Genomic DNA, 15,589 nt, shown 5'->3' on the forward strand with positions numbered 1-15,589 from the left:
GASTGACCTTTAGTATGATTGTTTTCTAATGGAGAACTCTTGTCATAAGACATTAAAATTAAGTCTTGTTCAATGGCAGCTGCAAAGATGATTTGCCCTTTTGTGAAACTCTACACAATTTATACACAGCCTCACTGACCTTTCTGTAGCATAACCAATATGTGACTTCTTTGACATTTAAAAATCAAGGTAGCAACAGTAACACAGACCATCCAAACCTTACCTCATGCTGAAAGCTTGATCACATAAAATGTTAAACAAAAATTAAGTCAGGAATTACAAATAYGTATGAATACTAGAGCAACCATTGAGGCACCCAAGAATTTAATCCTTTGCTCTTTGGGTGCAACTTACAAAAATGTTTTAAATTTGAAAACCAACTCTCAGGTGCAGTCCACAAAAGGAAGTTTCAGGTACATTGGTACTTCTCCAAATATAGGGAACATCCTCTGGGTTGGGAGGAGAAGGATGATAAGAAGTAGCACTGTGCACTGCTGCAAATTGAGGAGGTTTAAATAAGTGATTAATTTGAGAAAAAGTATGTCTAGAAAGAATTTCAGAAGTTCTTCAATTTACAGAAACACATAATTTCTCTAAGAGTACAAAGCTGAGCTGTTCACAGACTTTATACATTAAAAGAAAACCCTGAAATAAGTTGGCTTACATAATTTGGGTCTTTTTTTCCTTGGTAATAGATGCATGAAATCCTTGATTTGTTATCCTGGAGGCTKGGTCACACAGGAAAACATATGACCTGCTCTCACCATCCATTTATTTTCTGAGAATATTGTATATCCCTTGTGTATTCCATGAGCATGTGTAAACTTGCAACCATTCTCAAACAGTAATGTAAAATAAAAAATAGGCCTACAGCTTTTATACAACTTTAAAAAAAATGGGGAGAAAAAGATAGAAAGAAAATAAATTAAAACTTCAGACAGATTATTACATCAGAAAAAAAAAAAACCCAAACAAGAAACTCCTTATTAATTCATTATTATCCTGTGAGGATACAAAGCAAAAAACCAGAGAGATTTGTATCTAATTTACTTTGAGAGCTTTATTTCAACCTAATTCAGTAACTTCATATGAAGATTTCTTGTTAAGAATGTTCTTCTCACCTGCTTCCCTACCTGACACTCATGTAAATCAACAGCCGTCTGGTCTCTCCAGATTTTTAAATTGCACTTTAAAAATCCAGTCACTTTATCTTGGAGTCAGTACTTTAGAAYATTCAATCTTGCTGGCATAAGTTAAAAATGCAAAATGGTTATTGCATAATTTATTAAAATGTTTAGAAAAATGATACAATTTAGTGTGACACCAAAATACTAATTCAAAGTATCCCATTTTCCCATTAGAAACATGCAGTTGCCAATACAAAGAGTCCTGATCTGTTAAAATATTTTCCTTTAAATAAACAACTAAGGATAAAAAAAAATTACTGTGGCACTTTATGAAGGAGAATTTTGCTTTTAATTGCATATCATAATGCTCAAATCAATCACACACGTTCATCAGCAGCAGGGGCTATGCCTGCAGTCAGATCCTATTTGCAGGACAGAGCACCCCCAACTCCCAGAGCAGCTTCGGTCAGGGTGTCAGACGTTTGGGATCCCTCGGGAACATGGAGGTCTGACGGACATTGTGCAGCCCCAGGTACAGCATGGTTACTCTCTCCAGCCCTACAGTAAATGAAAAYAGCCATCAGCACAGTCAGTCTTGTGTTCAAAACCCTTAAGGAGCTGCAGGTACTTCCCACCTGAGCCAGCCTCACACAGCAGTGAGAGCACAGCATTAGGTGTTCCCATCCTGAAGGCACATCCTAATCCATGAGGCTATATAAGCACCCCAGCCATGATGGGGTGGAACCCAGATGCTCAATTGTTTTCCATACACCTCCTATGTTAAGTTTTCCACCTCCAACAGCTTGAACCCAGTGTTAATTCTCATGGCATCTCCTGTTTGGCTGSTACTTTATCACCATCTACTCTGAAGAAATGATGCAGCTTCAGCTTCCTTGATGTCAGTTCTGACTGGCCCAAATTATTTTGGATGACCTGCAAATGTTGCGTGCTCCCAAGCAGAGGAAGAGGCAATCACTTCTTTTCCTCACTGCAAAACAGCTTCATCAAATAGGCAGAGACTAGTGGCTGCTGTTATAGCAGTGGCTTTRATAAATCCATACATAATACACCATTTTCTTGCTTCCTTCAATGTTYCTCATAGGTCGAATTTGAAAGTGATGTGCCTGGTTAATGAGGTGACACTTTTTCTTGTGATCACCTGCTTTTAAATTTGTCAGATGGTGCCATTAATATCTTGTCTATTTATGATGATATTCACATTTGTGCTTCTCTCCTCAAATTCTCCAGGATGGAGAGCCTCACAAATTTACCTAACAAGGCCACTATTCTGAATTTCATACTGAACTCTGCTTGGGACTGAGCAGTATAACCTAAGCTCAGCCTAACACAAACCAAACTAAAATACAGATACTTACCTATTCCACCACCTGCGTGTGGAGGTGCACCAAACCGAAAKGAGTCAATATAAGCCTTTATTTTCTCCAAATCTAGAAAGAAAAAAATAYCTGTTTCTCACCTGCTTAATGAACCCCAAATCAAACATACAAGTGACTGCAGGACTACAGATATAACAAAAAATGTACAAACTAACTGGGGTTTTACTCATTGAACACATAAATTGTTCAGGTCTAAAAATTATGACTATAATAGTTTTGTTATGTAATTTTGCAAAGAACTGTTCAACAAGGTGTTGCTGGGAGACTCACCAGTTTCTTAATAACCCTATTCTAGATGGTTAAACAGAATTAGATGGATTAATATTGAGACAGTACTGTGATTTCAYCACTCWTRWAACAAATTCTGCCYCAAATTCTTCCTCTAAAGGACACAAATCCAACCATGACTTATGTTCTTTTAAATTGCCTTGTTACCGATTCCGTGATGCTTGGCTCTTTCTGTCAGCAGCTGGGGGTCGTGAATTCGCTGAGCTCCAGACAAGATCTCCTCCCCTCTCATAAACATATCATATGAGTTAGAGGTTTTCTGCAAACACAAAGARGAGTTTATTTCCTTCTCAATAACTTTCACTGATGATAGCAAGAGTTGTAAAAAAAGCGTATTTTCTGCTAAAGTGTCTGCTGCCCTGGAAGAATGTTTTTGCCACTTATCAGTGATGGCAGCRGTGCTTGACCATGGAGATCTCTTCATAAAGCTCTCCCAGTTTTTGCTGATTTCTTTCTGGTATGTTTTCACCAKTGAAGAGTAACTGAAAACATTTGACAAGTCATGTAAGCCTGACCTGATCTTGTTATCACAGTTTTAATTATAGCAAGGCTGGAACTAAATGATCTTTAAGATCCCTTCCAACCTAAACCATTCCATGATTCTAAGGCCGTATCAATACACTTTATTAGTACTGTCAAGTTCCCTACGTGGAATAATTTAAACTCAAAAAAAAATCAAAAAGGAAAGAAATCATTGACAACAGGAATTTTACTTACAGGGTTGGCTGGATCTGGCATTGTATAAAAAGGCCTCACAGCAAGAGGGTATTTGTCAAGAATATAGAAGTCCGTGTCGTACTGAAAGAAGGTAATTTAGAACAGTTAGTACAGGAGAAAACTACTTAAAGAACAAAATACAAAAGGAAGACAGTACCAGTGAATCTTTGAAATTAAATCAAAAAAATTTCCCAGTAACTTCCCACAATATTAATTTACGGATAAAAGTGGTACATTCTCAGTTTTTCAATACTACTTCTAGTGTAAGCTAACAAATGTTGAGCAGTAAGATRGGTTGCTGTAGTAACAGGTACTTGTTTTTCTCCCAAAGATCTCATCTTCTCCTATAGATATGCTTTTTCCCTAAAATTATGCTAATAACTGGCTTTGGAACATACTAGCTTGTTTGGTGTCCTCAGTATAATAAATGATAGAGAAAATGGTTTGAAACTGCTTATTAATGACAATACATTAAATACAAAGCACCAAAGTGGGAATGCAGTCAGACAATTAAAAAATGCTTATGGTAATCACCAACTCTTCACAACATCTTCTGAGGTACTGTTTACGTGTAGGTATTTACACCAACCCAACTACTCCACAACATCAGGTTTCACACTCAATGACAAATTCATTTATACTAAAATAATTCTTACCTTTTCCTTTACCAGGCGTCCCAGGAGCTTCTCATTAGGTGTGCTGAAAACGATTAYCATCATTAAAATGAAGTGATTTAAACTTGTACTGATTATATACTTCATAAAGCCCAAAAGATTACAAGYTGTAGATCTGCTGCACCCTGATCCTTAGAAAATCTAGTACTTCTTTCTGACTGTTTTGGGTTGTGCACAYAGAAACAGCAGAAATAAAGTATATTTATTTGTTTCTAAATATTTCCCATTGGCCCTAGAAATCCCTTAAATTAACTAGTACATAAATGTGTTCTTGCTCTTAACATAACTTCTTCCTAATCACCACGTTCTGATTATTAAAGAACTGTGTACTCTATTTCCTATGGCCATACATCTTGTGTATGGCACAGTAAGTGAGAAACACCATGAGTAGTTGCTCAGGAAATTATTTTCCTCCATCAGACTCTTAGGGTTGAAACTTCATTAGGGTTGAAGCTGTAAAATCACACACTACCCTAATGGTGCTGAATATATTATGGGGAAGAACAAAAATGTTTTAMTTCATTAAGTGTCTTTAGAAAAGTTTGTGTATAAACAGCTAATTAAACCATCTCTCAGTAAATCAGTGAGAATGCATCCAGATTGCTTAATCACTTGAAGAAGTGGAGAAGTGGAAGGAAGAAAGGTATTATTTTAAAGAAATGCCTTAAGTCTACAGAATCTTTTTGTTTCATCCTATTCAAAGACATAAGTCTCATGAAGGAGACATTCTGCAATTACTGGACAAGCACTTCTTTTCCTTAGAAGGTTCAAGCTACTCTTACTTTGTGTTGTCAACTATTTGCTTTCAGATTTCAGAGTTTGTATCTACAGTCTACATTAAAATAAAGGACTAATTTTGTATCCACTCATTTACTTGTCAAGAGACCTGGACAGAAGTACTGTTTATTCCTGTAAAAGCTGTGGGTCCTTATTGAGGCTGTCAGGTGCACAGTACAAAACTGACATTTTACTACCACCACTTTACTACGAATCAGTTTACTACCCCTTCCCAAGACTCTGACACAGTTGTGTAGTGCCAARTACCTCAGATCCTCCTCATCACCCATCTCCACACCAGCCTCTCGAAGCATGGCCACGCCTTCACGATATTCCAGCCTCAGAGTTGGCTCCAAAAACTTAAATGGCTCACAYGGGAACTGTTTGCTCACTGTCTGAATTTCAGTTTGGAACCTACAGACAAAGAAACAGAACAGAAGCCAAATACAAAAGTCAAGAACTTGGACCCAACAGTTTTGTAAATTTTGCCACAAGAGGTCCCTCTTGCAACATAAAAACTGTATTAAAACCACTCTGGAGAAATTCTGYAATGAATTGTTTCAACAAAGTTAATGCACCTACTTCAATATTTACTATTGCTTCTATTTAATTCCTTTTGTAAAAAATAATTGACTAGGTCAAATTTTCACAGTAAAGAGAAATCATCCCTTTGATTTGTAATATTTAACTGGGTTCTTTTTTGATTTGAGTAACATTCAAATATAAACAAGAAATTTCCTTCTGGACAGATGAAGATTTGCATTTCTGCTGGCAAGACAGCCTAAGCTGAAAGCAAATGGAAACCACCTCCTGCACTTCTAGCCTGGTTTTTTCATGAGTTAGACAATGAATAATGGAAAATAATCCTTGCTATTATCATGGAACAAATGCAGGCCGGTACAATAATTTTTATTCAAGAAAATTTTCTTATATGGTAAGTATGAAAATAATTTTTGAAATAGAAAAATTGCTTATTTGAAGAAGGAAATGTTCTTATTACCTTTCCTGAAGTCCCTTGAATATCTGCACCAAGGTGTCTGCAATCTCATCTACCACTTCATGGTAGTGATAATTAAAAGCCATTTCAATATCCAGACCAACAAAYTCAGTCAGGTGTCTGTGTGTATTGGAGTCCTCAGCCCTAAATACTGTAAAATTAAACAACAAATTCTAATTGACCTGAAATTATCATTCCAGTTGGAAAAATAACAATTACCATCAGCATTTGGATAAGATACACATGAAAATTCTCATTGAAAGACACAAAGGAAAACTAGCAGCCTCAGAGTATCACTTGTAACAGTGACAGCATTACTGCAGCTGTGGTGCTCAAAGGATACAAGACAGACACAACCATAGAGAGGCAGAATCTCTGGTTAGACCAACAGCCACAAGGGGAAAAACAGACAAGCYTGCAAGCACACGAGAACTTTCAGATTTGAAAACTGCCTTATTCAGAGGAAATGGACTTGTACACGTGTGTGTCTTCTGGGATGGGTGTACGAGTCTAACATAAACATGTCTTCCTATAAACCATGACTCATCTGTTAGTGATTAACAAGAAATTGAAGATCTTCTGCATTACTTGGAATTTTTTTTTTTGTTTTATACTCTGTTATTGACTTGTTTACCAGCATTTACAGGTTATAGATCTTTAAACCATTTGAGGTCACAGAAGAAAACTGTAGTATTACCACCCAAAAAGGCCATGTCCTATCAGCTTTGGAGAAAGAGGGCATGGGACTGGAAWTTATTAATTTTTTTTATTACTGACAGCCCAGTTAAATGTAAGCATGTTCAAAATAATGTTGTTACATGTACAAAATCAAGGAATGAATCTATGTTAAAATGCAATCTCAAATCCAGCTTGACTATTTTAACTGGTTAGTACTGGGCAATGAAATGCAACTATTGGGTATGGGAACAGGAAATTATGGCTTCAGTTATCACAGTGATGTCCCATATTTTACAAACTTCATCACACTATCAATGTCCAATGCAATTCTATTCTTTCTCCTCACAGAACAGCAGGCATTGGAGAAGAGTGTTCCACCCTTACTCCAGCATTTTAGTTCTGTTACGGCAACTTCTCTGTCTACTTTACTGTCATCAGTTGCCTCAACTGAAATTTGGTTTACCAAGTGAAACTACATCAAGTGAAACCATTCAAAGCTTTTCTCTGAGTGTGTGTGTGTGTGTGTGTGTGTGTTATCTTATACCACATCTGCTAAAAGCCACCAGGGCACACTTCACACATTGCATAAAGCAAAGCTTCTGTTACCTGGCCCAACGCAGAAAACCTTTTCAAAGTCAGCACATATGCACATCTGCTTGTACAGCTGTGGGGACTGAGCCAGGTAGGCACTGGTTTTGAAGTAGGATACAGTAAACACATTGGCTCCTCCTTCACTGGCAGCTGGAAAGCAAGAGCTTTTATAAGGAATTATTAAAATAAAATTAAGCAATTATTAAAATAAAAAYRTAAAAWATAAATCAGAYRTAGAATGACAGRTTATTGGTCTTACATWTAGARATTAGAAAGAGATTTTCCTTCAAAGCACATTACAGGAAAAAGATATATTTGCATCCATTCTTGCCAAGGTAAATTTTGTAGCTTAGGACTGTAACACCTTGTCTTGCAAATCTGCAAATTTAGCTGGGGTAGTTTAAAATTTTACTGTTCCAGCTGGCCTTCACCTTAGAGTGAGAACAGCATAGAATACACGTCTGTACCAACACATCTGCCTGCAACCCCACATTTCTGTGGAAACCAATCTGTGCTGGGGTATAACTGCAGAGCATGAGATCAAAGTGCATATCCTGTTTTGCCAGGACCATCCTCTCTAATTGAAGGCATTACTATCTCTCCCAGCCAAAACCAGATTTACCTGAGGGCATGAGGTAAAGGTATAAAGCTTTTTCTCAGTTTGAGGGAGGTTTCCTGGACAGCTACCTTGAGAGCACAGGAAAGATCACGTGCATTGGTATCCCTTACTGCAAAGCACCTACCAAAATGGTGCCACTTTACCTTGCCAATTCCCAGTGGTGTGAGCAGATACAGAGGCCTAACACAGGTAACTTTTAAACTCTCAAATTTTACAACAGTTATGATATTTAAATTTGAAGATTAATAAGGATTGCATGGACTTGGTTAATTTTAGAAAATATGTATACAAACAATAGGATGCTTGCTCGCTTTCAATGGTACACCACACAGTAAGAACAACACATTTCCTCAAATTTTCCTATGTAAATAAATTACTTGGAAGCCTTTTAGTACTTCATACCATACAACTGTCTACATAGGAAAAAATCATCCAATCTTCTAGTTCAATGACACTTTCCATGCTGAAAGAATAGTTGCTTGTACWCATTTTGTTAAAAAGCTGATTTTTTTATCTGAATCAAAAGCTGTCTTCCAAAATATAATACAGAAGCATAAAATTCAGCAAGCAAAACATTTGCACTCAATGAATGTAYCTGCAATAACACACATCTTCTGCTCTAATGTTCCATGCCATGTATCTTAGTGGCATCAACAAAACCTCAAAGAACACCAGTAAGATGGGAACAAAACCTCCATCAGTACACCAAACCACTGGACTTTTGAAAATACAGCAAACAAAAAGCACTAGAAGCATTTCCAGWCTTTAAGGGTGAAGCTGTTATTCCACATTTCCAAAGAGAAAAAGGTCTACCACCCTCTATTTTGCCACATTCTCATTGCTRAAGAAGTGATATATTGTGCCATATAATGGCATCATATTTTACACAATGTTTGTTGCAACAYCTTTATGATGGAATTTGCTTTTAATCTAAATTAAGAGGTTTTTTTATACTGAGAATGGAACAAGCAGTGTTCAACACTGAGAACACTAATTTGAAGAATAATGCATATGATCAGAATTAAAACTTCATATGCATTGCAAAGTACATAAATCAGGTATATATAATATTTTTCTTGACATTTTTAGCAGCTCAAGTCAGGAGAAAAGTAAAGAACAACTCAACACCTGCTACAATTTTGCAATGTTGCAACTAAGCYAGAAAGAAAACATTATGTTTTTTAAATAAAAACTTAATAAAATTTTGTCAGATAGGTACACTGAGCAACTGTAAAAGAAGSACGCCTGAAGCTGCTGGATCACATATACAATACCTGAAATGATTTTGGGAGTCTGAATTTCCACAAATCCCTTGCGAATAAGAGTTTCTCGGAAAAGCTGACAAATACCAGACTGAAGGCAGAAGACTGCTTGACTAGTGGACGTCTGTAAGAAGATAAAATAATGAAACCTAAGTTAGTTTTTTCTGACTCTATTACTTCTTGTGGATAGCTGGAAGGATGAATCTCGTCCCTCGGGAATACCTGAATATTTTATCTGTTTAAACAGAGAAAGGTGCAAATCAGTAATTGTTTATTACACAAAAGAAAACAGCAAAGGAAACAAGAGTAATTATTAATTTCAATTTAGAGCATATTCAGTTACAAATGAGGCACTAAGGTCAATCCTACATTTTAAAAAAATAAGTGATTTATGAGATGTGCTTCTGCAACTAAAGGTTTTATAGTAAGAAATTGAATAAAAGCACTAAATCTATTAAAAAGCATTCAGCACAYTGAACTAAAATGGCTACAGAACACACAGTGCATAATAAAAGCAAAGCCATTAATAACTTACATAAGGTAGAAATGTCTGTCTGTTAAAAGCCACTAAATACAATGCTTTTCATGTAAAAGCAGAGCCACTTGTTAACCATGTACAACACTGCCACAAAAACATCCAAAACCCAAGGTCTAGACTCCCAACATTTAACTAGTCCTTATAACACCTGTTCATGTGAACTGCAGTTCTTTCTTTCTTGTTTACTTAACAAGTACATTTAGCTGAAAACAGACGTAGATTTAGCTGAATCGATCATTTTCTTTTTGTTTGTRCACGTGACACAACTGAGCTATTTATCTGGTTAGCAAATATCTACACTAAACATTGCTGTAGCACTTTTGGCATGAAGAATAAAACAACCACCTTAGCGATTGCTGCAAAGTCTGCAAGACGTCAGCACTGAACCCATATCTGATTTTGTGCCTTCAGCATCACAAACCTGACTGCGAGCAACCTGAAAGGGTATAAAGAGAYCAACGAGTTCCTGCCAACGACCAAGAGAACAGTTCTGTATGACAACCTGCGTCACAGCACTGTTTACTTCTCTTTCTGAACACCACCAAACTTTTCAGTTAGGGTAAGAAAGGCCTTGTGGGCTTTTTCACGTGACTCTTACCAAACCACAAAACAAAAAACCCCCAACCAAAACAAATTATATAAGCAGCCGAAGTTAGACAGACAGGCAGTGGAAACGGTGAAATAAACCCATATCCATCATCTCTGCAAGACAGATATCCCTTCACTGACAAAGCCAAAGAGAAAACTGCAGTAATACTGCAGATCTGTAGCTGTTAGGAATTATTTGCCATTTTAGCTGACCAATGAAATATTTCAGGCGGGTTAGTGGTTGAGACTAGTAAATAATAGCAGTTTTCACTGTCTAATAAACCACACGTCTGATAGACCACAGCCACTACTCCACATGTTCGAAACGAAGGAAATGAGGTTTTGAGCAACAGTTACAAAAGTACCCTAAAAGTTTTTCACTTTGGTCTCCCAGAATCAGAAATAAGTAAGACTCTGCCTGAGTTATGAGCATAATTTGGCAGTGTTACATCCAAGCACAAGGATGATTTTTTTTCCTTAACCATCTCCTACTTGAAAAGTGAAAGAGCTGACAACAGTCACATTTGAGTCCTCCAATAAAGCCTTTGAGGAACCAGACACATCTAAAATTGCTGAGAGAGACTATGTGTAACAATTACTTAAAGAAGGATAGTATCAATGCCTCTTCTACCCTTGGTATGAACCAACACCAGTTTCATTCCAGAGAAGGTGAGAATGTAGTAGTAAATCAAACAGCCTCAGGAAGAAGAAAACTGGTTGCTAACGTAATCTGAAAGCAATTACATGGTCTGACCTAAAACTGCACAGACACACAGCYAGTCAACACCTAACACAGCTCTGCAGTAACAAAGGTTCATCAGGCAGTAACTCCTCCTGTCTTTTTTAAGGATRCAGGGCAAGGATTCTGTCTTCCTAAGACATCTACAATGATAAATTAGGCTTAGAAACAGTATTTATGAAAGCAGCCAAATTCACAGAACTGGACATCTGAAGCTTTTATTTAACTACAGCCCAAGAACATTCCCAAGCAATTCTCCATACCTCAAATTAGCTCTGACAAGACCACTCTTCTTTCACCAAAAGKGGCTGAGTTTCAGTGTCCATTCATTCAGAGACTGCCAACATGGGTAACTGTGGAGAATTTGTGATACTGCAGCCTCCTTGTAAGAATTAAACAGACCAACAAGACATCTGAGATAAGCTCCTAAAGAACTGCATCTGACAATATGTAGTGGAGCCAAATCAATGACCTCAAAAATTTTATGTGCCACTACCAATTCCAAATATTTTAAAAACAGAAAAATCTTTCTAGATTTAGTAACATTCTTTGCACTGGTGTGATGTTCAGAACAAAAAGAGAACAAATTCATTTGAAGAAAATAATTCAGTAACTGAGATGCTCATATATATAGCAACATGTCTGGTACAATGGTAAGTAACAGTCACAGTTTGAGCTTCCACACTTAGGTATAGCAAACTACAAACAGTGACAACTGTCAAAATGAATTGATTTTTACCTTTGCCTTAAAAAAAATTTGCCATGACATTATTTTCCTKTAGTGTTTGCTCCAATATGAACTCTTCCACATACATATTGACAAACTATCTCATCTGAGACCATGGCAAAGACAGTATATATTCCTTCCAGAATTAAGCAGAAAGAGAAACAAATATGACATTTAATGCTGTTGCAGTTAACAGTGTTAATGTTCTAACTCAGTCTGCAAAGTTAATTGTACAGAAATTTGAAAACCCAGTCACTTTGCCCTTTTTAACTGTTTCGATAACTGAATGGTTACTCAAACATCTCTGTGATCAGAGATGTGGTTTGACCTTCCTTAAGCCATTGTGAAAAATARACACTTAGGTCAACAGTGGTTTCCTCACAGTCACCTGTGGTTATGTAAAAGAAAATCTAACCTATACAAGGACTTTCCTTCTTTCCAGCTCTCTTTTCTCTAAAACCCCCACTTTTCTCTTCCAAGTTTGTTATCTGTATTTTGTGAGTTAATCCATCAGGAACAGATTAATTCTTCCCCACTCATCACTCCTTGGAAACAATTTTCAAAACCCCTCAGCCCCAAATAAACACCACTTTCTCTCCATACATCACAATAACAACTACAGAAGTAGCTTGGCATCTTGGTATTTAAATACCTCCCACCTCTAACCTTACAGAYACCCAACTACCAGACACTTCTGAGAGATCTTTGTCAGCCAAAAAAGAACAAGACTGTCAATAATTCACTGTAATACTCAGTCTATTTCATACATACACAAGAGTGGAAGTCTTGCAATCTTTGCAACATACTTTGCATCTTTCATCTCCACTAATGTAATTTCCTTATTGTTTTTTTCTAATTACACTCCTTGTACTGCATCATAATCAAACCTTCCTTGGTACACACCATAGATGGATGGAGTGATGCTATTTTTGGAAATCCGATTTTTTTCAGTCATGCAATAACTGAGTTTCACAGTTCCACTTTATCATCACTTGGCCCTACCTAATTAACTTCTTTGTAATTATTACTTACAATTAACTAACTACTTTAAATACTGCATTTAAATGGATAAAAATAATTTTAGTTGCATATGAAGGWCTTTTTTTAAATCTGAGCCTAACCAAGTCCTATGAATTTAGTTTGTTGAATCTTTCTCAAAATAACAATATCTCTATTTTTGATTTCAGTGACCTCCTTCTTCCTTAAAAACTGGGGCACTGAGGAAACCAGAATGAGATAGATTTATCTGTGGCTGGACTTCCTCCCACACTTGTAGGAACAGATCATCATAGCATTTCTGTTAGAACTACTCTGTTAACATTTTTTTCCTGCTGCCCATGATTTGGTTTTCCTAGAAGGAAAAGCTATAGGAACAATGGTTTTGGAAAACACATTATGTTTTCCAGTTCTCCTCAGGAATTTTGTTGAAATGTTGTTGAAAATTTTCTTGTGGAGAGCCTCAAATGAGAAAAGGTCAGGATGCCTCATGTCAATAAGAATGGTTAGTTACTTACACAGTTAGTGTTAGCTGTCGTTTCATTAAAAAAGAATCAAAGTGCTGTAATTAATTTACTAGAGATTGTTTTGCTGCTGATCAGAAAGAGTAAATATTTGGGAGGTCTGTGAATTCAAGAGGTTGGGTCTCTATGACCTAGATAAAGAAAGGTGTTTCAGAAAAAAGAAACAGAGAATGAGACTGGCACATTCTGGCTGGTATTGTGGCCTGGTACAATTTCACTGACAAGACATGCATTACAGCACCTCAACTGCACATTAAAACTTAGAACTTCCATCTCATACTTCAAATGCAAGCTTTTCACAGGTTTTGGATAACAAAAACTACATCTGAGAAAAAATGTTGCCTCTAAATTATCCCTATTCAGTCACCTTCGACTTTTGCAGGTAAAAAGCCCAGATGTACAAGGCCATGTGCCAAATCATCAGTGTTTGCCTCTGAACTATTAATATATATTCTTTAATTAATGTCAATAAAGGCAGACATTTAGGATTCAAAAATCCTGCGCTTTTACAATACCATACAAAACCAGAAGAACATGTTTATTTTTCTCTTGGACCACAATACAATTCCATCAAATCCATCCAGGACTTTTAATTGCTTAATGGATTAGAAATATGAAGAATAAATTCTTGCAGGCTAGCCAGCAACACTGCATGTTCCTTACCCTTAGATCAATGATTCTGTTGTCCAGTCTTGTGTCTTGGTTTACAGTAGCTCTTCCATCCTAAACAGTTGTGCAAAAATACATGTATTCACACATATCCAAAAAATAAACAAAACCAAAACTTCAACAAAATAAAATCAATGGAGAAAGACACCCTCTGACTAAAAGCCAAAGGTTACTTCTATGTTCAGCAGAACTTCTAGATCATTCTAGAAAGAACATACAGCAAACCAGCAGTATAGCAAAGTTTAAGGTGTAACTTCCTGTAGAGGTCACAGGCAGAACCCAACCATGAGGATGCAGCAGACACACACACAGGATTGGAAACCCTCTGGTTTTGACCTTCTACTGCAGTTCATCAGACATCAAAGCTACAGAAATGTCAAACACAGTTCTGGATAGCACAAAGGAAGTAAAATGCAAGCCTAACAAACCCCCAGAAWCACCGCATTAAGGAAGTTGCTTGGYTTTYGTGCTTTTGTTCACTACAAAGACAATAAAAGGCATTTGAGGATGCAAAGTTTTCACCTCCTCTCCTTCCACCTCTGGTCGAACAGCATCATCCAGCTGTAAGGGCAGTCGGGGTTCAGCTGAGCTGATCACATAGATCTGAAATYGAGAGAGAACAGAAATAGCACAAGGCTCTGCTCAAAAGGAGGTGTGATTTACAAAAGGGTATTTCTAGCATAGACTTGAAACAGTGTTTGCATAGGCTGCTCAGTTTAAGGCTGTGATTTTATTCCAGTAATTGACATACATGGTGCATTCTCATGACAATACTGAAATGCTTAGCTCTTGCTTTCCTCTTGAAAGATTTAAAGTATCTTTTTGTTTTTTTCTGGAAAGCAGCAAATTGAGCAGGTCCATACAGCCTRAGGGACAAGCCTTTTGGAACGTACACCAGCTCTGAATCTACCAGAMTTCACTGAGTTTTAGGTTCTGAATCCAGCAAGATCATCCTTTTCTCTCCTTGTTAACGTATTATTTACTTATCACCTGAATATAGCTGAAAGAGCTATTTCAGATTCAAAATTTTACGAGATACCTAAAATTCAATCAGCAAAAACCACCTTGCTGTGCCTTATGGTCTAGTATTGCTCCTACAGGAGCAGTGAATTTGATGTTCTTTCAGAAAAATCAAGCATAGGATAATCTGCACACATATTAGAACATGTTTCTTCAAAATCTGCAGATTTTCCCCAATGCTGTTAGCTAAAATTTATCTCACTGCTATAATAACCATTGTGCTCTACTACTGAGGCAACAGGGTTTCAGCTGTATTGTAGGCATACAGATTAGTTAAAAACCTTTAGAAAAAAAAAGGATATTACATAAAGGTTTAAATATGCTTTCTATTTAAACAAATTATAAAGTTACACTTCCTCCACCCCTATAGCACAAGCTCCAGGAACTTTAGATTACAAAAGCTTCCATACTGTTAAGCCAGTGAGAGTTTATTTCTGTCAGAATTATGTATTCCATTCCATTGTACTGAGGGGAAGATTGTAATTCTGATAAAGAAGAAACTTCTGACTTGCACTTAAAAAGAAGCAGACTTTTTTATTCCAGTATCTGCTGCAGTTAAGAATCAAAAACTAGAATTACAAGCTTTCCTAGCCAAATTGTTCTGGTGAGATACTTTATTTTACTTGACTGTAATTCAAATGGCAGATAAAAATAGAAAAAT

At 36.7% G+C, this 15,589-nt stretch overlaps 1 protein-coding gene across 1 annotated transcript in view; it reads right to left on the minus strand.

Moving 5' to 3' along the window:
* Positions 1–1,023: 1,023 nt before the first annotated feature.
* The window catches only part of DARS1 (aspartyl-tRNA synthetase 1), a 33,250-nt gene continuing 18,684 nt past the window's right edge, over positions 1,024–15,589 (minus strand). The window contains exons 6-16 of the mRNA XM_057366567.1: positions 14,431–14,511; positions 13,903–13,962; positions 9,140–9,251; positions 7,262–7,396; positions 5,981–6,128; positions 5,248–5,394; positions 4,186–4,228; positions 3,530–3,610; positions 2,960–3,071; positions 2,504–2,575; positions 1,024–1,685 (exon numbers count right to left, since the gene is read on the minus strand). Coding sequence (XP_057222550.1) covers positions 1,594–1,685; positions 2,504–2,575; positions 2,960–3,071; positions 3,530–3,610; positions 4,186–4,228; positions 5,248–5,394; positions 5,981–6,128; positions 7,262–7,396; positions 9,140–9,251; positions 13,903–13,962; positions 14,431–14,511 — 1,083 coding nt within the window. The 3' untranslated portion in view covers positions 1,024–1,593. The remainder of the gene's footprint in view (positions 1,686–2,503; positions 2,576–2,959; positions 3,072–3,529; positions 3,611–4,185; positions 4,229–5,247; positions 5,395–5,980; positions 6,129–7,261; positions 7,397–9,139; positions 9,252–13,902; positions 13,963–14,430; positions 14,512–15,589) is intronic.

The sequence above is a fragment of the Malurus melanocephalus genome, unplaced genomic scaffold, assembly GCF_030028575.1.
Source record: "Malurus melanocephalus ecotype Western Australia unplaced genomic scaffold, MMel_1.1 scaffold_67, whole genome shotgun sequence".
NCBI lineage: Eukaryota > Metazoa > Chordata > Aves > Passeriformes > Maluridae > Malurus > Malurus melanocephalus.